This window comes from Elephas maximus, chromosome 3, assembly GCF_024166365.1.
Source record: "Elephas maximus indicus isolate mEleMax1 chromosome 3, mEleMax1 primary haplotype, whole genome shotgun sequence".
Taxonomy (NCBI): Eukaryota; Metazoa; Chordata; class Mammalia; order Proboscidea; family Elephantidae; genus Elephas; species Elephas maximus.
In genome coordinates this window covers 135573913-135596591 of record NC_064821.1, presented here as the reverse complement: position 1 = coordinate 135596591, position 22679 = coordinate 135573913, and the positions used below count along the sequence as shown (strand labels likewise).

At 34.4% G+C, this 22679-nt stretch overlaps 1 protein-coding gene across 1 annotated transcript in view; it reads left to right on the top strand.

Moving 5' to 3' along the window:
* The first annotated feature begins 10888 nt into the window (after positions 1–10888).
* Positions 10889–22679, top strand: part of COL24A1 (collagen type XXIV alpha 1 chain) — a 362779-nt gene continuing 350988 nt past the window's right edge. Inside the window, exons 1-3 of the mRNA XM_049875555.1 lie at positions 10889–10913; positions 11023–12392; positions 22545–22598. Coding sequence (XP_049731512.1) covers positions 10889–10913; positions 11023–12392; positions 22545–22598 — 1449 coding nt within the window. The remainder of the gene's footprint in view (positions 10914–11022; positions 12393–22544; positions 22599–22679) is intronic.

Sequence of the window (22679 nt, the reverse complement as noted above, 5' to 3'; positions counted from 1 at the left end):
CTGTCTATGGAGCTTCTATGACCTTGCCTTGTACAAGCTATGCTGGCTTCCCCATTATTGTTTACTGTCTTACCCTTCACCAAAGCTACCACTTATCTATTGTCTATTTACTGTTTTTTCATCCCCACCCCTCCCCTCCCTCATAACCATCAAAGATTGTTTCTTTTTGTGTGTAAACCTTTTTCTGAGTTTTTATAGTAGTGAAGACCACCTTCACTTTTGACACCAAGTATAAGTTTGGAGGTCTCCAAGATCACTCTCAGGTTCAATAATTTGCTAGAGGGACTCATAGAATTGACTGAAAACTATTATATTTGCAATTGTGGTATATTACAGTGAAAGGATATAGACTAAAGTTGTCTAAGGAAAGAGATGCATGAGGAAGAATACAGAAAGGTTCCACACACAGAGCTTCCAGTTGTCCTCTCCCAGTGGAATCATGTATAGTGCTAACTTTCCTGGGAATGATGTTTGATAATACACATGGAATATTGCCAACCAAGGAAGCACACCCAATCTTTGGTGTCTAGAGTCTTTACTGAGACTCTGTCATGTTAATATGATTGATTGCTCACATGGGTAACCTCATTCTCAAGATCCTCTGGAGTTTGAGCTAATACTGTGAGCCCCTAAGATTTCACCATGAGTCACATAGTTAGACTAGCTTGCATGGCACAATGCCTCCAGGCAAACAAAGACACTTTCTTCAGGCAAGACCTTCCAAAGCCTTAAAGATTACCCCCCAGGAGCCAAAGGCAAAGTCAAGCCACTCTTTGGGCAAGGTTAAATTGTTTACTACGTGGGTAACATGTGATACTTGGGTGCCACAGTGGAAAGGGTAGAGTAGAAGAGTTCATGGGATCCCAGTGACTTACTGCATTGGTTGACAGTTTTGAACTAAGGCCAGTGTTACTACTCATAATTATAGAAATCTTCTTATATGTTGCTAATCAGAATCTCTGTCTTATAAACTGTATCATGCACACACAAGATTCCATGTAAAATCAATGCAAAAATCATTTTAGAACAAAGTCATCATCCCTTAATGAGGGAGTGAGGGTATAGAAAGTGGTAAAAGGCTATTTTTTTTTAACAAGACATTCACAAGGCTGAAAGAAAATGGATAGTTTATTCTTTGTTTAATGGTTCCCTTTAATTTCTGTTAGGAACTTTCTTACCGGGAGTGATCCTTTTTTCCTAAATTCTAAATATTTGTGTTTTGATCTTTAGATTTTGATAGCTGTTGACATTTAACATGAACTAAGAAAAGTTTATTAAGAACGCATGGGATGTATGACCAGGTATGTAGGCAGGGTTTAGATCATTAAGGGCCTTAGTGCTAAAATAAGAAATTTGAGCTTTGTTCTAAAAGTTATGAGAACTACTGACATATTATGGAGAGGACTGTCATGAACTATATGTCTGTTCAATTCTGTACTTTTGAAAGGTTTCTCTAGCAATAGTGTGGATGATGGATCGGCAAGTGTATCATATAAGAGGTAGAGAAATCTATTAGGAGTTTTTAGTAAAAATGCAATGATCCGACTAAGAATTAAAGAAAGCCTAACTAAGGATTGTGCTGGACTTGGTGACTGAATAGATGATATGGATAATGGGTGAGAAGGCAGTATCAAAGATGATTACCAAGTTTCTGGGTTAGATGATTAGATTAATCCATCCATTCAACTAGTATTTATCATGAACCTACTTAACCATACCCATTGTTCTGCATGTTAGATTTCAGCAGTGAAACATGATAAAGTCTCACCCTGATGTATTTAGATTTTGATTTGGGAGTCAAACAAAAAAAGTATATATATATATTTCAGATTTTTGGTGCTAGGAAGAAAAATGAAGCACAGTAAGACACATTAGCAAAGCCCTGGTGGCGTAGTAGTTAAGAGTTTGGCTGCTAATCAAAAAGTAGGCGGTTCAAATCCACCATCTCTTCTTGGAAACCCTATGGGGCAGTTCTACTCTGTCCTATGGGGTTCACTATGAGTCAGAACCAACTCAATGGCAATGAGTTTTTTGAAGACATATTAAAAGGTTACTGGGATAAGGAAGAAAGCTATTTTATATTTTAGGTAATACCATCAGGGAAGGCCTCTCTGAGGAGATGACATTAGATCTTAATGAACTAAGGGTTAAGAAAATTTCAGGCAACAGAGAATAATAAGTACAAATTTTGTTAAGTGCCATCGAGTTGGTTCCAACTTACAGCAAACCTGTGTACAACAGAATGAAACACTGCCCAGTACTGTGCCATCTTCACAATTGTTGATATGTTTGAGCCCATTGTTGTAGCCACTGTGTCATTCCATCTCTTTGAAGGTCATTCTCTTTTTTGCTGACCCTCTACTTTACCAAGTACGTTGTCCTTCTCCAGGGACTGATAACCTCTGATAACGTGTCCAAAAGCATGTGAGAGAAAGTCTCGTCATCCTCACTTCTAAGGAGCATTCTGGCTGTACTTTTTCCAAGACAGATTTGTTTGTTCTTCTGGAAGGTCATGATATATTCAATATTCTTTGCCAGCACCATAATTCAAAGGCATCAGTTCTTCTTTGGTCTTTCTTATTCATTGTCCAGCTTTCATATGCATATGATGCGATTGAAAATACCATGGTTTGGGTCAGGCGTACTTCAGTCCTAAAAGTGACATCTTGCTTTTTAACACTTTAAAGAGGTCTTTTGCAGCAGATTTGCCCAATGCAATACATCGTTTGATTTCTTGACTGGTGTTTCCATGGCTATTGGTTGTGGATCCATGTAAAATGAAATCCTTGGCAACTTCAATATTTTCTTTGTTTATCATGATGTTACTTATCAGTCCAGTCATGAGGATTTTTGTTTTCTTTATGTTGAGGTGTAGTGCATGCTGAAGGCTGTGGTCTTTGATCTTCATCGGTAAGTGCTTCAAGTCCTTTTTACTTTCCTCAAGCAAGGTTGTGTCATCTGCTTATTGCAGGTTATTACTGAGTCTCGCTCCAATCCTGATGCCACGTTCTTTATATAGCCAGTGCTTGGATTATTTGCTCAGCATACAGATTGAATAAGTATGGCTAAAGTATACAACCCTGACCCATGCCTTTCCTGATTTTAAACCACGCGGTATCTGTTCAGACAACTGCCTCTTGGTCTATGTACAAGTTCCACATGAGCACAATTATGTGTTTTGGAATTCCCATTTTTCGAAATGTTACCCATAATTTATGATCCACGCCATCAAATACCTTTTCATATTCAATAAAACACAGTACACATAGTACAAATAATATGTACAAGAGTAAGTACAAATAGTATGAGTTAAAAATTAGTTTAGTGGATTTGAGGACTAAGAAAAAATCAGTTTGGCTGAAGCAAAGTAAATTGTGATGGAAATGGTTGGAGAAAATATCAGAGGTATAATAAGGAAGGAGATGGCTTAGGTTTCATACACCGTCTAGAGAGTTTGGATTGTGTTCTTAGTGTAACGGGATGCCATTGGAGGATTTCAATCACAGAAGTGATATGATCTGATTTACACTATAAAAAATGACTCTGCTGGGTGTTTGTGGGACTCTTCACTGAGAAAGACACTAAAATAAGAGGAACAAGTTTTGGGGAAAACATACTGAGTTAGAAATGCTTGCGGAATTTTTAATCTCTACTGGATAAATTCAATAGCAATTGGATATGCAAGCCCAGAAGAGAGGTTTGTGAGTCAGCATATGTGGTTGTTGAATCTATGGTTTGGATGAAGTCACTATGCCTAGTGTTTACAGTCAAAAGAACAAGGCGTTGTCTTGGTGATACCACCATTTATTCTCCCTTTAAGAAGCAAGTAGATATAGTCAATTCTGCTATTACATGACATATGCATTCCTAAAAGTCACCATGCTAAGAGATTGGCTCTAGGGGACTGCCAGAGCTCAAAATCTGCCACTTCCTAGTTGGACAACCTTGGGAAATTATTTAACTTCTCTGTGACTTAGTTTTCATAATTGTCAGATACAGATAACGATAGTACATATCTCATAGGGTTGTTATGAGGATTAAGTGACTTAATACAGTAAAGTTCTTAAAGTTTTTAGAAAGTACTTTGTACATAGAAAAATTTAATAAATTCTATTATTAAAAAAAGTAGAACACTAGTATAAAGCCCAGTTCATCATCAATATTCTTTAAATGGTAACTGTTTTAAACTGGACACAAACTGAATTATTTTGTGGGTAGGGCTACTCATGAAACAAGTAACTTACTGCAGAAAATTTATTTCTTGCTGTATACATTGGTACCAAATTTCTAAATTTAACTCCAAATTGTAATTTAGTGATATTCAGGGCCCGGTCTAAATTCAATGTTAAAAAGTTTGTCCTTTGGCAGAAACTTCTCAACTGTGCCTTCCCCTGAAGAGTTTTCTGTTCTCTCTTTTATCGACATTTGCTGAAAGCATTTGCTAACCTTATTCACACTAAGGTATGAAAGATAATACTAAGATAACAGATTTTCCCTCAGGTGCCAACTCGGGTGGCTACCTAGAGAATATTCCCCGCTATGAGATTTCTGTGGGAGAAAAATAACTCTGCCATGACCAATAGTGAGGTAGTATGGGGGATACAATGGCTGTAAGGTGCTGTGGTAGAGTACTTTAAGAATTTAGACTCTGAAATCAGACTGATTGAGCTCAAATCCAGTTCTCCCAGTTATCAGCTGTGTCTTCTCTTTGTGCCTCAGATTCTTCATCTGTGAAATGGGCATAGACTTTAAGTGTATACATGAAACCCTGACATATTATCTTCCCATTTCTGTTTCTGGATATCAGACAAAAGAAACAAGGTAAATTACAATAAATAAACCCTGAAAACTTCATTTTCAGCAAATTAGGGAACTGGTACAATTTTTAAACCACTAAAATATTCTGAAAACAGCACAGACTACCACATGGAGTAAAGTCTATAGTAAAATTTCAGACAGCACTATCAAAATTAAACTGCCTGAAGGTGAGGAGCATACCGCAAGTACTAAGCCTTTAGCCCTTGTATACAACAAGTGCCACTGGATCTAGGGAGGCCAGAAGCTGCCCAGAGGGAAGTATGGGAAAGAATTACAGATAGTAGCAAAATAGGTCAGTGTGGACAGATCTCAGAAAATGCAAAAATCTACCATCTGAAGTGAAAGATTCATTCTGAAGCAAGTTTTAATGGGAGTTGATGCAGTGGACACAGTGGAAGGAGAGTGAGGGGTTGTGAACATTGCTGGCTGTGGAAGCCTTCCTGGACAAGGTTTAGTTCAGAGAAGAAGGTGGGGCCATATATTAGAGGGAAATGCTGATAATTCTGAAGCAAAGCCTTTGGGTTTTGAGATTTAGAAGGCAATTATGGTCTTCCTTCTTCTTTTCCCAGCATTCTTTTATAAATTGCTGGGCTAGGAAATCATGAATAATTAAAAGGAGTTGATAGAAAGATACAACAAGGAAAAAAATGTAGGGGAAAACCAGCAAAAATGAGAATGCACAGAAAGTCTTGCAACCAAATGATGAAAATTCCAACCAGATGTTTTGCCATGAAGAAAAAAGAAAATAGTTATCTCTGTGAAGGAAGATCATAAAGCAGAAAAATAAGAACTCAAGGAAGAGGAAGAGATGACAAGATATTAAAGGGATAGAACATGAACTTACAGAACTCCGAAAAGAAGTCGTAAAAAAAAAAAAAAAACCTTTTTATAAATCAAGATGAAATTAGAAGAAGCACAAAGGGAGGTTAGACACTGTAGAAAACAGTAAAGATAGAAATTAGGAAATCTAGCAAAAGGAACTGAAGATAAAGAGCATGTTCTAAAAAATCACAGAAAATGTAAATACGGAAGACAGCAGCAGAGATTCAACATACTCACATATTGGAATTTTTGAAGAAGAAAAACACACCTACAAAATAGAACAAATATTCAAAAATACACTTCATATAAACTTTGTTGAAATTAAAAGAAAAAAAGACAACTTAAATCTGTATAATGAATAGATACACTTTGTGCCTGGAATGGTCAATATGGAGCCATATCCTAATAAAATCACTGTACTTCAAAGATAAAGAACAATTCTTTTGGGAAGGTTGGTTAAAAAAAAAACTCAAGTTATTTATAAGGAGAAAAAAATGTAGCTGACTTCAGATTTCTCTATTATAACATTCAACACAGTGAGTTTATCAGCAAAGAATTTTCTATCCAATCAAACTTAAAAAATAAGGCTACAAACAAACAATTCTGAAAAGCCCAGTGCTCTGGAAGTGTTGGTCCCATGAGCCTTTCTTGAGGAAACTAATAGAGGATAAATTTCAGCAAAAAAGAAATGACAGAGGAAACTACTTCAAAGATTGACAGTAAATATTGGCTAAAATTATCAGAAAAACTAAAAAAAAAAAATTTTAAATGTGGGAATTACAGTGACAGAACAGAATATAAATATACTATAAATGAATATATGAATATAGGCACTGAAAAGGTAGGAATGGTGCAACCACCAAAAAATGGGAGAGAAAAAGATGGGAAGTAGATTAATTTTGTTGATTACCTCATCTGTAGAAGCTGGGGATTAAACAGTATTATCTAAAAGCGATATATCAAATTTTATACTGGTTAAGAAGTACAGCTGCTAACCAAAAGGTTGGCAGTTTGAATCCACCAGGCGCTCCTTGGAAACCCTATGGGGTGGTTCTATTCTGGCCTGTAGGATCGTTATGAGTCGGAATCGAAGACAACAGGTTTGGTCTTTTTTTTTTTTTTTTTTTTAAGGATATTTATCAATAAAAAGATAAATACTAAGAAAGATACTTCTATTGGCTAATATTAGATGGTAAGGGAAGAAGAGGAGAGAATGGAAATATTGTTCATAGGAAAAAAGTAATAGATCTGACTAAATAAAGAGGACTAGGGGCAGGGATGCTGTGAGTCAGAATTGATTTGATGGCAAAGGTTTTTTTGTTTTGTTTTGTTTTGTTTTTAGGGGCATCATATACATTTATTTTTAAAAGTAACAGAGTAAAAACATAAGCCTTTATAAATCTCAAAAGACATATAAAAACAATGCAAACCATATAGGAAAAGACTTAAAAATTAAAATGCAAAAACATAATAATATGAAAGATCTCAGGTTAAACAAGATATATCAAAAAATGTAAAAAAAAAAAATTTAATTTTAATACCTAAAAGAAAAAGATTTCCAGATTGGACCACAAACCAAAATCTAAAAGTCCTTCCTTTTTTCCTAAAACACAGTGTTTCAAAGTAGATGAAAATAAAAGCATAGGCAAAGGTCTATCAGATGAATGGAAATTATAACAAAAGTAGGGGAGGAGTGCTTAATAGCAGATACTGTAGAAGTAATCCCCCCGCCAAAAAAAAAACACCTAGAAAAGATAGTCTTTTTATTATACTAAAAGGAGCAGCAACCAATAATATATGAATTTTTTGACTATATGCATAATACATCATCAATATTCATGAAGTGAAAACCAAAAGAGGTAAAAAAAAAAAAAAAGCCAAAGAGACACACTAGTGGAGAGAGGCTTTCTTTACCTCTCAGTCCATCACAGATAACTGTATAAAAATAAACAAGGATATAAAAAAAATATATAGAGGATATAAATAATATTAACAATGAGGTATAACTAACTGATGTATATTAAATTCTATACCCTGAAGCATTGTTGAAAGTGCCTATGAATCATCATTGAAAATTGAGTATTTATTAGGACAACTGAGTTTCAAAAATAGAAAGAGTACCGATTATACATTGTTCTCTGATCACAGAGTATTAAACTAGATTTTAATAACAAAACTGGAAAAGAGAAAACTGAAAAAAACCCTGTTGCCGTCCAGTTGATTCCAACTCATAGCAACCCTATCAGACAGGGCAGAACTGCCTCATAGGGCTTCCAAGGTTGTATAATCTTTATGGAATAGACTGCCAAATTTTTCTCTCACGGAGCGGCTGGTGAGTTCAAATCGCCTGCCTTTCAGTTAGCAGCTGAGTGCTTGACCACTGCACCAACAGGGCTCCTTGGGAAAGAGAAAGGCCTTTCTAATTGGAAATTTTAAAATTCTCTCAGACAATTTGGGTCAATGGGAAAATACAAATAAAAATTCTGGAGTTTCTAGAAAACAACAAAAATGAAAATACCACATAGAATATTTGGGACACAGCTAAAGCACTACTCATGCAAATTATAGCTTAAATGACTTCATTATTAAGGAAGAAAGGAAAAATAACCAAGTACTCATCTTCAGAAATAAGAAAAAAACAACAAAATAAACTCAAATAGGAAAATATGATTAATAAAGATAATAGGTCAAACTAATGACACAAAAAACAGACAAAAATGGTTGAAAGAATAAACAAATCCTTTTGAAATGACCAGTAATGTTAATGATTAAAGAACAAGTAGAACAAAATATTCAAAATTAGAAAAATGAGATAGAGAGCCACAGATATAGAAAACATGAAAAGACTTATAAGAGAATATTACAAGATCTCTGGGTAACACTGTTTGAAAACCTAGAAGAAATTTATTATTTCACAGTAAAACATAAATTTCTAAAATTGCTTCAAGATGCAGTCAACAATTTGAATAAATCAATTCACACATAAAAAAAAATATGGAAAGTGAATGAAAAGCTATCAGTGAAAAAGCCAACATGATAAAGTTAGGTTTACAGCTGAGTTTTATATAACTTTTGAAAAAGAAAGGTAATTCCAAAGTTATTTAAAGTGTTCTAAAAAAAAAAAAGTGTTCTAGGCCACAGAAAACAATGAAACTCAATATTATAGTCCAATAAAAGTAGTATAATGAAAGAAAACCACAGACCAGTCAAACTCATAAATATTGGTGTAATTATTCTACATAAAGGGAGCCCTGGTGGCACAGAAGTTAAAGTGCTCAGCTGCTAACCATAAGGTCAGTGGTTCAAAACCACCAGTGGCTTCGCTGGAGAAATATGTGACAATCTGCTTCCAAAAAGGTTTAAAGGCTTAGAAAGCTTACGGGGTCACTATGAGTTGGAATTGACTTGATGGCAGTGGGTTTGGTTTTTGGTTTTATTCTACACAAATTATTAGTCAAGAATTCAGCAAAATATCAAAAGAATAATACTTTGGGGTAGGTTTTATTTTAGGAATACATAGATGGTTCAATAAGAGAAAACTTACTGAATAAATCCTTAAAGACATTCAATAAAAATACAAGCTTTTTTTCAAAAACTCAAATAAAAATAGAATTGAAGGAAACACGTATTGATATATGCACAAAGAAATTTTGAAAACACATACATACATTCTAAAGTTGCCTAATGACACTCTTCCCAATATATACTGTTAAGTAATTTATGTTATATGTTAAAATGAACATAGCCATATTATGGATTAAAATTTTCTGTGAAAAAAATTTTTTTGTTTATATTGGGTCTCTTTAAAATATGCCCCCAAGTCCCTGGAGGTGCCTGTAATTCTTCACTGGTGCTAGGAATATTTTAGTGGAAAACTTTGACAGATACTGTCATATAACATCTGAGGCACAAGCATTTATATCCTTTAAAACTGTCATAAAATTACAACTCTTTTATGAATAAAATGATGGTATTCTAACTCTAAAATACTTGAGTGTTTTGTAAAACTCTAATGAGAAAAATTTCAGCTGTATTTTAGATTATATATAAGTAATATTTAAATAATTCATTCATTATTGTATACATTTGTCAGACTCGAGCCTCACATTTGCCGTACGTTTTTCTCTCTCATTAGTAATGAACATAAATTGTCAATTATCTACCAATTGGCTGCAAAAGAAAAAACTAAGATGATGCCCAATGTTTTTGGCTTCTCTTCAAAAACTTTTTATATTTCCTCATTTATCAGAGTTATGAATGAGTACTTCTTTCAAATTTCTGGTTGGAAATGATAGACAGATAGGAACAGATGGGAGATTTCTAATTCAAAGAATAATAAAGATTGTATGTCTAACTAAGCTTTTCTATATTTTTAAGAAAGTCTTCCTCATTCTTTACAAGAATTTAATTTTACAGAATTTTAGTGATGAATGCCATATTTGATCAGATCCTGGTGGGACAAATTCGTTCATTCAGAAATTATAGAATTATTTGCAACTGGAGGCTGTAGAAGTCCAGTGATGAATCAAATGTAAAACCTGTCCTCAAGGAGCACGTATTTGTGAAAGGGAGACAAGCAGTATACTATCAGTGACATTGTGATAATAAATCAGAAAAATCCATATTGTAAGTATTAAAAAACAGTCTACATAGCGTTGGATAAAATTTGCTGTGGTGGACTTAGAAGAAATGGAAAAGGAACTTGGAAGAGAGAAAAAGTATGATGATCACCAACAAAAGAAATTATGTTCCCTTGTCCAGGCAATATCAGAAAGGATTTTGGTGACCTGAGTACTTTAAGTGTTTGTAGTGTGTACTTAAGGTGTTAGGCATAGAGAGAACTTCTTTGTGCAAGTAAATTCTCAGAAGGCTAGAAGAGAAAACAGACTAAAAAAATAGTTTAAAGGATTGTGTGACCTCAATCTATAAAATGGTTTCAAATTATAAATTGTTTTTTGTAAGCATGACTTTGCTTTCTCTTTTGTTATAAGGTGTAAAATTATAAGTTCTCAAAGAAATGACATCCGTGAACTTTTGAATAGTATATTCATTGGATTAACAAATAAGAATACTAATTGATTGGAAAAATATGAGAGCTAAACTAATTAATTAATTAAATTTTGGATTTAAGATATTGGGGTACACATATGGGTATTTTATTCAAATTTTTTATTATAATCTCTCACACTCCCGCTCCCTATCTCTAACTAAAAAAAAAGTTCCCTGGAAATTAGTTATTGAAAAGAGCATGCTTATTTTAGGAATTACTGTTGGTACGGACAAGGAAGATTTTCTCATACTCAAACATATATATGAACACATTAATGCATAAGAGTAAGATTCTTTCTCTCTTTTTCTCTCTCTCTCTTTTTTAATTTTCAGGCATAGATATTCTTCATCAACTAGGCCTTGGAGGCAAAGATGTAAGACACTCATCATCAGTGACTGCTGTACCATCATCATCTACACCATTACCTCAGGGGGTCCATTTAACAGAATCAGGTGTCATTTTAACAAATGATGCTTATATTGAGTTACCACTCATGAAAATTTTACCTGTCAACTTAGTACCACCATTTACAATATTAATCGGGTTACAGTCACATAGAGTAAACAATGCATTTCTCTTCAGCATTAGAAATAAAAATAGACTGCAATTAGGAGTTCAATTGCTACCTAAAAAATTAGTGGTATACGTTGGAGGAAAGCAGCCTATATTTTTCAACTACAGTGTTCATGATGAATTATGGCACTCATTTGCCATTAGCATTAGAAGCAAAGTTGTTTCGATGTTTGTTGAATGTGGAAAGAAATATTTTAGCAGAGAGACTTTTTCAGAAGTTCAGATCTTTGATTCTAACAGTGTGTTTACCTTAGGAAGTATGAATAATAATTCTGTCCATTTTGAAGGAGTAGTATGTCAGTTGGATATTATTCCTTCCTCAGAAGCATCTGCAAATTATTGCACTTACGTGAAACAGCAGTGTCGCCAAGCAGACACATACTGGCCTGAGACAAGCCTTCCTCGCACAACTATTGTACCTTCTAAAATACTGGAAAATTCTCCCTTGCTCAAACCATTTGTTGAAAAAGTACTGTCAGAGCACATGATGACTGATGGCAAAAGCATTATACAACGTATCATACATAATGATTCTGTAGAAGCGGATAAACAGCAAGACCACCAGGTACCAAGGTCTCAGTTAACTTCTCTTCCATTGGGAAATGAGTCTGCCATGGATCTTGTGAGCCGTGGAATTCAGGGCAAAGAAATGATCACCGAGGAACATATCCAGACAAATTTAAGCCTATCAGTGACCCATCAGCACCCCAGTGAGGCGAGAACGAATACCAAGGAGAAATTTAGTTCTCTAAACGCATCCAACAACATCACACAACATGGTGGTAGAGAAACTGATCTCTCACCGTTTAAGAAGGTGTTGTCTGTTCTCCCACATATAGAACAAGATACAATCATTAATATCAAGAAGGCTATTACGGCAAATCTACACACTAATGAACTCATGGAAATGCAACAGATTTTAAACACAACATTATATAGATTGACTGATGAGCCTTCTGTGGATAACCACCTTGGTCTAAAGAAGGAAGGTGAATTTGATCCTGATGCCACTTATCTCATGGAAAATAGCTATGAAACTGAGCTTTATGATTATTATTATTATGAAGATCTTAATACAGTACTTGAAATGAAGAATCTGATAGGGCCAAAAGGGGATACTGGACCACCTGTAAGTTGTTTTTTTTTTTTTAAATATGTCCTAATGTACTAATTTACCATACATTTCAAAGAGAGTTCTCTGGACTGACTAATACGGGGAGGGGGGGGGGGACACAGTTTGGTCACAGAAATTTCTCCTGGCTACTGTGAATGCATTTATGGTTGTTGTAATACATCCAACTAGAATACAGTGCTGGCTCAAATTTTGTATGGTTTTTTTTTTTTTTTTTTTAATTGGCAGGATAAAAGGGTTAATTAATTCTGGTAAAGTGGTGGGCAAACTATATGTTTTTCTTGTTCAATTGAAATCCAGGGAATTCAACTGCTAAATATAGATCAACATTCTTTATTAAAAAAATAGGCTTAATGCATAGTCATGTTAAGAGAAGGGTATAAAAGTTATAGTAGACTAAGGAAAAATATGCTAAATACATCCATTAAATATCCTTCCAGCAAAATAGTACCAAATGAATTAAAACAGAGTGTAAAATTCATTTTAGATATTGTTTCTTCCCAGCCAATGGGAAGAAATAAATCCTGTCATTATTAGTCTAAATAAAATATTTTAATTTTCATGAAGAGCAATGTATTTCATCGTTTTTAATGACGTAGTCAATTCACATTTATGGGTTGATAAATGCTCTACCTAACACAAAAATAACCAGTCAGCCTATCAGTTCATTCAATGGAAAAAACCAGCCAAGCTACTTATTTAATATTGTATAAACAAAACTGAGGTAACAGACTGTTTTTCACCTCAGATTTTTTTTGTTGTGTAGGTGTAATCACAAAGCAATACTTGAAATTTAAAAAAAATCATGACCACTTAAAATCACAATTTTAGAAACATGTTTTTGCATTCTGTATTCACATACCTTAAATAATCAACCTATATGTGTTTATAAATTATTTTTTTCCAAATTAAAAGCAAACTAAAATGTATCTTAAACTATTTCTTTATTCGATGAAAATAAAATTTGAGTCATTGGTTTAGTTCCAGAAACCATAGAAAGGGAGAAGATGATGCCACTTAATTAGCTTTGTGTTGCCTTTGTAGTTATTACTGGAAGCGATTTGATAGGCATTGAGCAACTTTTATTAGAGTAATTATTTAAAGGTTTTAAAATAAAGTCTGAAGACTCTATTATCATAGAGAAATGAATTACTTTTCAGCTATGACAATTAATTGTCAGGATATTAACATTAAAATTGAGCCACTGGGCAGGTCATGTTAAACAGTTACAGAAGCCATTTATTTTTTTCAGGAAAAGTCAGTGTGGATGAGATGAGTGTTAATCTCCTCTGTAAATAAAAAAATAGTCATTTCAACATTAGTAGGTGAAGAAATGATATTCTCTGTTGTATGCAAGGCAGAAACACAAACTGTGTATAACACAGTCATTGCACAGTCACACTGAGCATACATTTCAATAATGGGAATAAAGGATGTTTGCATCTCATACTAAAGTGCCATAAGTGCCACTGAGTGATATAATGTAAGTGTATGGGGGAGGTAGGTTCGAAGGTAAGAAAAATAATGTTTTTGAGGGAATCTGCATGAAAGATCATTTAAGGCTAAGATATTCAGAATAGGTCATTGTGGACAAAGTTAGTTATGATGTAGGTCTCAATGAATGGATAATGTTTTGATAGGTGGAAAAGAACTGGTATGTTCTTTAGATAGGGAAAACAGCATAATAGCTATCATTTATTGAGTTGCACTACAACATACCCTTTATCTTATCTCAAAACAACTTTGTAAGCTTGGTAATTATTATCCTCATTTTTCAGATGAAGAAACTGAAGCCCGGAGGTTGCTCACAACCACGCTGCTAGTAAATGATAGAGCCAGATTTTTGTATTTAATTTTATTGTGCTTTAGGTGAAAGTTTACAGTGCAAATTAGTTTCTCATTCAAAATGTACTCATAAATTGTTTTATGACTTTGATTGTAATCCCCTCAATGTGTTGGCACTCTCCGCCTTTCCCTTTTCCCATGTCCATTTGTCCAGTTTTCTTGTCACTTCTTGCCTTTTCATCTTTGCTTTTGAGCAGATGTTGGCCATTTGGTTTCAGATACTTTGTTAAACCAAGATACATGTTCCTCATGTGTGTTATTGTTTGTTTTATAGGCTTATCTAATCTTCGGCTAAAACCTGGACTTTGGGCGTGGCTTCAGTTCTGAGTTAGCAGGGTGCGTGGGGGCCATAGCCTCCGTAGAGCCAGCGTTTGAACCTTGGTTTTCATAATATTAGGCTGAATAGTGTTAGGCAAATAAAGACTCAAGATAGATGAGTCTAGGTTGTGGAGAGTCTTAATTTTCAAACTGACAGTTTTAACTTTATCATCTTCTTAGTAGGGGAATTTTAAAGGTTTATAAAAAAAAAAAAAAAAAGCAAGGGATTAATAGGAAAGTCTGATAGAAGTGCCTAGAACAGACAGGACATTCTTGTTATCACCTTGGTGTTTCATGATTAGGATATTATCTAGGTTGACAACAATGAAAATGCAAAGGAAAGGTAGGACTTGAGTTTGTTTTTTTTTTTTTTTATTGTAGTTTAGATGGCGATATATAGAGTAAACAAGTTTCTCATTAAATAATACACATATTATTTTGTGACATTGGTTGCCAACTCCACAACATGTCAACACACTCCCCTTCTCGACCTTGCCCCTTGGCTGCTGTGCCCATTTAGTCTCGTTTTATTTTATGGGCCTGCCTAATCTTTGGCTGAAGGGTGAACCTCAAGAGTGATTTCATTACTGAGTTAAAACTGTGTCTAGGGACCATACTCTCAGAGTTTCTCCAGCCTCTGTCAGACCGGTAAGCCTGGTCTTTTTTTTTTTTTGTGAGTTAGAATTTTGTTCTATATTTTTTTTCCAGCTCTGTCTGGGACCCTTTATTGTGATCCTTGTCAGAGCAGTTGGTGGTGGTAGCTGGGCACCGTCTAGTTGTGCTGGACTCAGTCTGGTAGAGGCTGTGGTAGTTGTGGTTCATTAGTCCTTTGGACTAATCTTTCCCTTATGTCTTAGGTTTTCTTCTTTGTCCCTTGCTCCAGATGAGGTGAGATCCGTGGAGTATCCTACATGGCTCACAAGCTTTTAAGACCCCAGACACTACTCACCAAAGTAGAATGTAGAACATTTTCTTCATAAACTATGGTATATCAATTGAGCTAGACGTTCCCCAAGACCATGGTCTCCAGAACCCTCAGACCAATAGTTTGGTCCCTCAGGAAGTTTGGATGTGTCTATGGAGCTTCTGTGACCTTGCCTTGGACAAGTTGTGCTTTGAGAGATATTTTGAAGGAAGATTTAGTAGAACTAGGAAATTAATTGGATCTAGGTTAGGGACCAAACAAAAAGGAAGTGAATTGAGAGAAGAGTGATACTATTATTAAGAACAGTAATTGAGAGAGTATTGGGATTGAGAAAGTGATGATACTATTATTAAAAATGGTAATTAAGAGAGTAAGTCACTTTTAGGAGAGGAAAATAAGATGCAACTGTTGACAATTCAGTAAAATATTGGAAATGCTTAAGAACCTGAAGTGAAGAAGAACAGTCAAGGCTGGGGATATAGATTTGGGAATCTTCCCATTAACATTACAACTGAAGCTCTAAGATTGAATATCACAGGTTGTCAGTGAACCTTCCTCCAGTTCTGATGCCACATTCTTCTTCAAATAGTCCAGCTTCTCAGATTATTTGTTCATCATACATATTAAATAAGATTTAAGAATTTGACACTGCTGACAGCATCAAGTTCAGATTGCTGCCTTAAATACCACCTTAACTATGTTTGGTTTGTCGTCTTCATAGAGGTGTATCTCATCTCATTTTCACGCACAATGTGCTGTGAAGCCGTTTATATCATAGACTCTCTGAGAAGTGATATGGTGATTTCTGTGCTTCTTGTCTTTTATCCCCTCTCACTAATGTGATTAGGAGATTTGGTGGTAGATCATAAAACTGACTGGTTCTGCCTCTTAATTTCTATAGTTCCCTACTCTTGACCCTGGTCTTGGAATTGAGTCTTTACAGGGTCATGCATTATTTTTCCTGTCTCTTGCCCATACCATTAAACCTGAGTGTTGTAATGAAAAGAGTGTTGAAATGGATTTTCAGACGACATGCTTTTAGAGATACCTGTTTCCTGCCCTTGCTTTCAGGTCTGAGAAGGTTGTTTTGTTTTGTTTACGCTGCCTTCTTTCAACATATTTCATGACTCCAATTTTCTCAGTATTTGGCAAATACTCTCCATATTTTGTGGCTTGTGGTTATGGTCCTTTCCTTGTTTCACTGGAGATGATGGTTTGGTGCTTTTTGTTGCTTTTAGTGGGTTTGGGGGGGGGTAGTTTAAAAATTATCTTTATGCTTCCATCTTTTACAAAAATTCTCTAGTGATCTTTTTAAAAACATAAATCAGATCACAGCACTTTTCTGCTTAAGCCTTCAATTTGCAGAAGAATAAAGTGCTGGAAATAAAAACTCCCTACCATGACCTGTGGAGTCATATGTGATCTGGCCCCTGCTTATTTCTGCAACCTCATCTTGTCCTACTTTTCCCCTAGCTCTCATTGTTATTGGTTGTCTTTAAGTTCCTCAGTGAAACTACTTTTTTGTTTGTTTTTTTCTCTTCATGTCCTCATTCATTTCATTCTTTATTCTATGAAATATTATTTTCTTTTCTTACTCCTATTCATCTTTTTAGGAACCCTGGTGGTGCAGTGGTTAAGCACTTGGCTGCTAACCAAACAGTTGGCATTTCAAATCCACCCAGGGACTCTGTGGGAGAAAGATGTGGCAGTCTGCTCCTGTAAAGATTTGCAGCCTTGGAAACCCCGTGGGGCTGTTCTGCTCTGTCCTACAGGGTCACTTTGAGTCAGAATTGACTCAGTGGCAGTGGGTTATTCATCTTTTAGGTCTAACTTAAACAATATTCCTTAGAGAAGGCTTCTCTGACACCAGAGCATAAGTCTACCATGTTACTCTTTCTCTTGGTTGTCTGTTCTTTTTCTTCATGTCACTAAGTAAAATCTGTGGTTATATGTTTATCTGTTTAATGTGTACCTTTTCTTCTACACTGTAATCTCCACGGTGGCTTGATGCTTAATGTTTATTGAATTAGTGGATGAATGAATGAATACTTAAAAAAGGAATATAAGATGCAGGACTTCCAAAAGTAATTGACCAGAGGGTTACTTAGAAGTATTGGTCTACTGAATACGTTTGCCTTAGTGTATATAATATAACATTTATTGAGTGTTTACTAGGTTCCATACACTTTAAATTGATTATCTCACTTGAGCTCACAACAGTGAAATAAGTGACAACAACTATTACAGCCATTTTATTGATGAGGAAAATGAGGCCTAGAGATTTTCTTACTCAAGGGTATACTTCCTCTTTAGAAGTTAGGTGCCAGAAGGTTTTGAAAACATAATATGCATATTTTTAATTTTCTAGGTAGATTAACTCAGTGAGATAGCTTGAGGACCTGCTAGAAAAAATATTTCAGTTAAACATCAAGAAGGCCAATTATAACTCTGTATTTATTTGAAAGCTTAGTATAAAGTAGATATCAAAATTTAAAAAGGAAAAAACCTCATATTATTACAATTCTTTTAACTTTACAGTAAATATTTAAGCAGAGGTGAGAACTCTGATTTTCCTCCCTCTCGGTATTCTTTATTGTTGAAGTAAGGTTTTATTGTTTGAAAAGTGAAGGAAAAGAGATTCATTCAATGTCCTATTCAATAACATAAAAGGGTTTAAGGTAGCATATACATACTTGCCAATGAAATTTTTATTTGGTCATCCATATAAATTGGAATTTTAACAAATCCCATTTTATTTTATGTTGAAATTCATTGTGAAGAAAGCCCATAAATGTTAGAAGACTATATTTCATTAAGGGGTTTTCACACATGCTAAAAATGGCTTTTTAATGAGACTCTAGTGTATTAAAGTATAAAAGATCAATTGTCCTTTAACTGGCTGGTGATGGAGAAATCCTTAGTATTTATGCAGTTAGAATTTCAGTTTTCTGACGTTTTCACATGTTCTGCCAATTTTATCTCCTTTTAATATGATGGTATTAAAATCTGTGATACTTATAAATTATTTGCAATATCTTAGGACTACCTCTACTCTCAGTCCACATGTCAAATAAAAACAAAGTAAGTGTTAGCATAGTCGTTGGAGAAGACAGACAGGTAGAAAGCTTAGTGTATTATTTATAGACACATAGATCTATAAGGAGTCCTGTTGGTAGATCTTCTTAGGGCATTTATCTGAGAAAAGAAAAGAATATTCCTGGATTTTTTTGTTTAATTCTTTCTGTTTTTCTTATTCTTCTTTAATCTGTATTGTTCTTTTCTATTTAATTGTTCTTTCCTGCTAAAACTCTCTTTTCTCTGTTTCCTACTCACATTTCTTTTTCTTTTTCCACATTCCTGTCTTTCAAGACACAATCTTATGGCAGTGCCTACCCTATTCAATGATTACCTTTACAGAATAACGACATAATTAAAATTTATCATCATGTAAATTAGCATTTAATTACAGCGTTATAAATTGAAAAGCAATATTAAAAATAAGTCATTTGGGGAGGGGAACTCTCAAAAGCAGATTTTATCATCCTTTTTATAGATGAAGTTCTAATTAAGCAACCCAAGAGTAGATGGCATCACCGTTTGTTAAAGGTAATTAAGTGGGGATATAATTATGTCTGTAGAAGATTATATTTTACAGTTTAAATTTATCACTAGGATATGAGAGTCTGGAATTTTATTTTGAGACCATTGTCAGAATCATCATCTGTAAAATTTAGCATAAATAAAGAAAGCTAGGCCATGGTAGTTGAAGAATGTGTTTCACTATTTTAGAAAAATAAATGGTGTTCAACCTCCCAATTTCTCATTTTCTTTCCAGCTCTAAAATACTATATTTCTGTGATTATCCAATAAATACAAATTTATAGAGCCAGATTTTGCTAGAGGATAAAGTTGTTCCAAAGGAATACATTGGGCCTATGGATAGCAGGGGTCTCTGCAAAGAAGCAAGCGAACAAAAGCAAACCCTGATATGGTCTCATATTCTAGAACTCTAGACACAGATTTCAGTAATCTAGGTTACTGCTGATCCTCTTCTGTACCCTCCCAAACATATAAACATTTCTGCATTAAGGAATGGCTGCTGTGAAATAATTCAGCAATTGTTCTTTGAGGGTAGTTCACATTTGGTATTTGGGAAGCGACATTCACTTTCTCAGATGACATCTGTGTAAATGACCACAATAGTACTTCTAGGCATATTTAAAAAAAATAATGACGCTGTGATTTACTGGTTATCTACTACATACCAGGTACAATAACAGGTGTTTTATATACAATATCTTTAATGTTCACAATAACTCTGGGAAGTAGACTTTATTATAAACATTTTAAAGGTGAGAGAACTAAGGCTTTGAAAAGGTAGCTGACTTGTCCAAAGTCATTCAGCTAGTAAATGGTTGAGAAATGATTTGAATCTAGATTGGCTGATTATAGAGCCTTTGTTCTTTTGAGTTATACTTTGTCTTACTAACCAATAATCAAAGCTGAAGTGCTTTTCTAATACTTAATATTGTTTTTTAGAAAATAATTTATTCCCCTCACAAAAGTCAGGCTATAATATATTATTATGCTTCTCTGGTTTCTGGAATATGCTGGTTAACAACCTGTTCTCAAAGATTTGGAAATATAAAATTGCGAGGACCGGTTAAAATAGATTTTTGTATTTCATGCTTATTAAACAATTTGAATATTTTAATCACAATGTAAGCTATACTTTCTTTTTCCCCATTATCTTATATTAACTACATTTTCAACTTGAATGTAGTAACATTTTCTTTTGTTACAAAAGACTATAATTAAGGCAATAAACCACACTGGACATTTAAATTTTACATTTTTAGTTCTGATTTCTCCTATTTGCTTTTCTTTTCTGGGACTTTAATTCAAGTAAACACCTGCTAAACTCTGATTTTAACATCAGAACCCATACTAATTTGAAATGAATTTCAGTTTTTCTAATAATAAATGAAAATTAATTTTCGATAGAAGCTAATGATATAATAGCTGTTAAAATATTAGTCCCAGTTCAGTATTGAATAGAAATAGTACTTCTCCCTCAATATTAAGAAATACATGAAAGGTTTTATCAAGTTAGGGGGTAGGAAAGGAGAAATACAATGGAAGAAAAATGGATGGCTTGAAATACATAAAAAGTATCAGAAAAGTAAAATATGACTAATATCAATAAAAGGAGAAAGTTCCAAGGAGTAGCTGATATAAAGAAGAATGAGAAATGAGAAAAATGCTATATTACTATTATTTCACAAATACAACTTATTATTTTCCTCCTTGTTGTTTTCAACTGAAAAGATCTCTTCCTCATTTCCAATCAATCCATTTTCTCTCTCCTCCTATGGAACTAAAGGTAGATTTTACTTCCTGGAGGAAACTTCTAGGTGTAACCAGGTCATGCTATAGATTTTTTTTTTTCTAGTGACTCTATGAAATTGCATTTTTGTAGGTTAAAAAATGGACACATATTGGCAATTACATATAACTTAACTTAAAGTCATCCCTTTACTTTCTGTGCCATCATAATATATATATAGATATTTTACAATTAAGAAAAATGAGGCTAAGCAGGTGACGCTACTTGTTAGTGGTAAGGCTAGAATTTTAACCTTGGCATGTCTAACTTCAAGACTTTTGCTGTTTTTACTGTACTAATGAATAAGTATTCGTTAAATGGAATGTGTATATGCTGTATAGACACCAAGAATAATGCCGTAACAGCAGGATTGTTTTGGTCATCTAGTGCTGCTATAACAGAAATACCACAAGTGGATGGCTTTAATAAAGAGAAATTTATTCTCTCACAGTCTAATAGGCTACAAGTCCAAATTTAGGACCTCAGCTCCAGGGGAAGGCTTTCTCTGTCGACTCGGGAGGAAGGTCCTTGTCATCAACCTTCCCTTGGTCTAGGAGCATCTCAGCACAGGAACCTCAGGTCCAAAGGATGAGCTCTGCTCCCGGCACTGCCTTCTTGGTGGTATGAGGTTCCCATGTCTCTCTGCTCACTTCTCTTTTATATCCCAAAAGAGACTGGCTTCAGACAGTACCTAATCTTGTAGACCTTATCAGTATAATTGCCTTAATCCATCTTACTACATCATAGTGGCAGGATTTACAACATATAGGGAAATCACATCAGAAGACAAAATGGTAAACAATCATACAATCATACAAGGGAATCATGACCTAGCCAAGTTGACAGATATTTTTGGGAGACACAATTCAATCCATGACAAGAATGCTCAGTAATAAATGAACAAATGAATGAATATATGCTCAACAATATTCAAATGTGTGCTTCTTTATTTTTCCAGAGTCGATTGTTAAAGTAAAAAAGACAATATGGGGCATTATATGAAGAAACAAGTATTTTTCCTATTTCTTATTTTAATATATTTTTAAAGTGACACTTAAAAGACTTGGAACACTTTAAAAATTTATCTGTTTTTGCTTTCATACTTTATTTTTACAAATCATTTAACTCTTGATTATCTCCTGGTGTGCTAATTTTGGTATAAGGCAGATTTATTACTCTATATGTTAGAAAGACCTCATTATAACAGTTTAAGACATTACACAGATCCTTGGTAAAATTCTTTTAAAAGAACATAAAATGGCCAGTGCTTTAATTTTCCAAAGCAAGTTTTCTTGAAATTAAAAAGCAAAAAAAAGTGTAGTTCGTGGTTTCCAAACCCTAAATTGAATGCCTCCTTCTGTAGTAAAAGTAAATTTAGGTAAAAATTACCCACAAAACTACTAGCTATAAAGCTATGGTCCCTGTAAAAACCAGATACAGCAGCCATAAACATAAGTCATAGACTTCCTGATGCCATTTCTGGCCAGATTAAAGAGGACATTTCAACTTCAACTCTTACCCCTGCTGACTAGGGTGAGGAGATTCACGTTACTTTAAAATCATCATCAGCTAGGAACTGGGAACTGAGAAGAGTTATCCTGAAGTGGAACTCTTCAGACCTGTGAGAAAGATGTGTCTGCTATCATGTCTAATGCCCTGGCATTTGTTTTCCAAGGGTCCACCTGGTCCAGCAGGCCTCCCAGGTCCAGCAGGAAAGAGAGGGCCAAGGGTGAGTATATGGGCTCCATTTCCCATTTGCTATTAGAATTAGTAACTTTCCAATATGTTTTTCCTTGTATTGTACAGTATG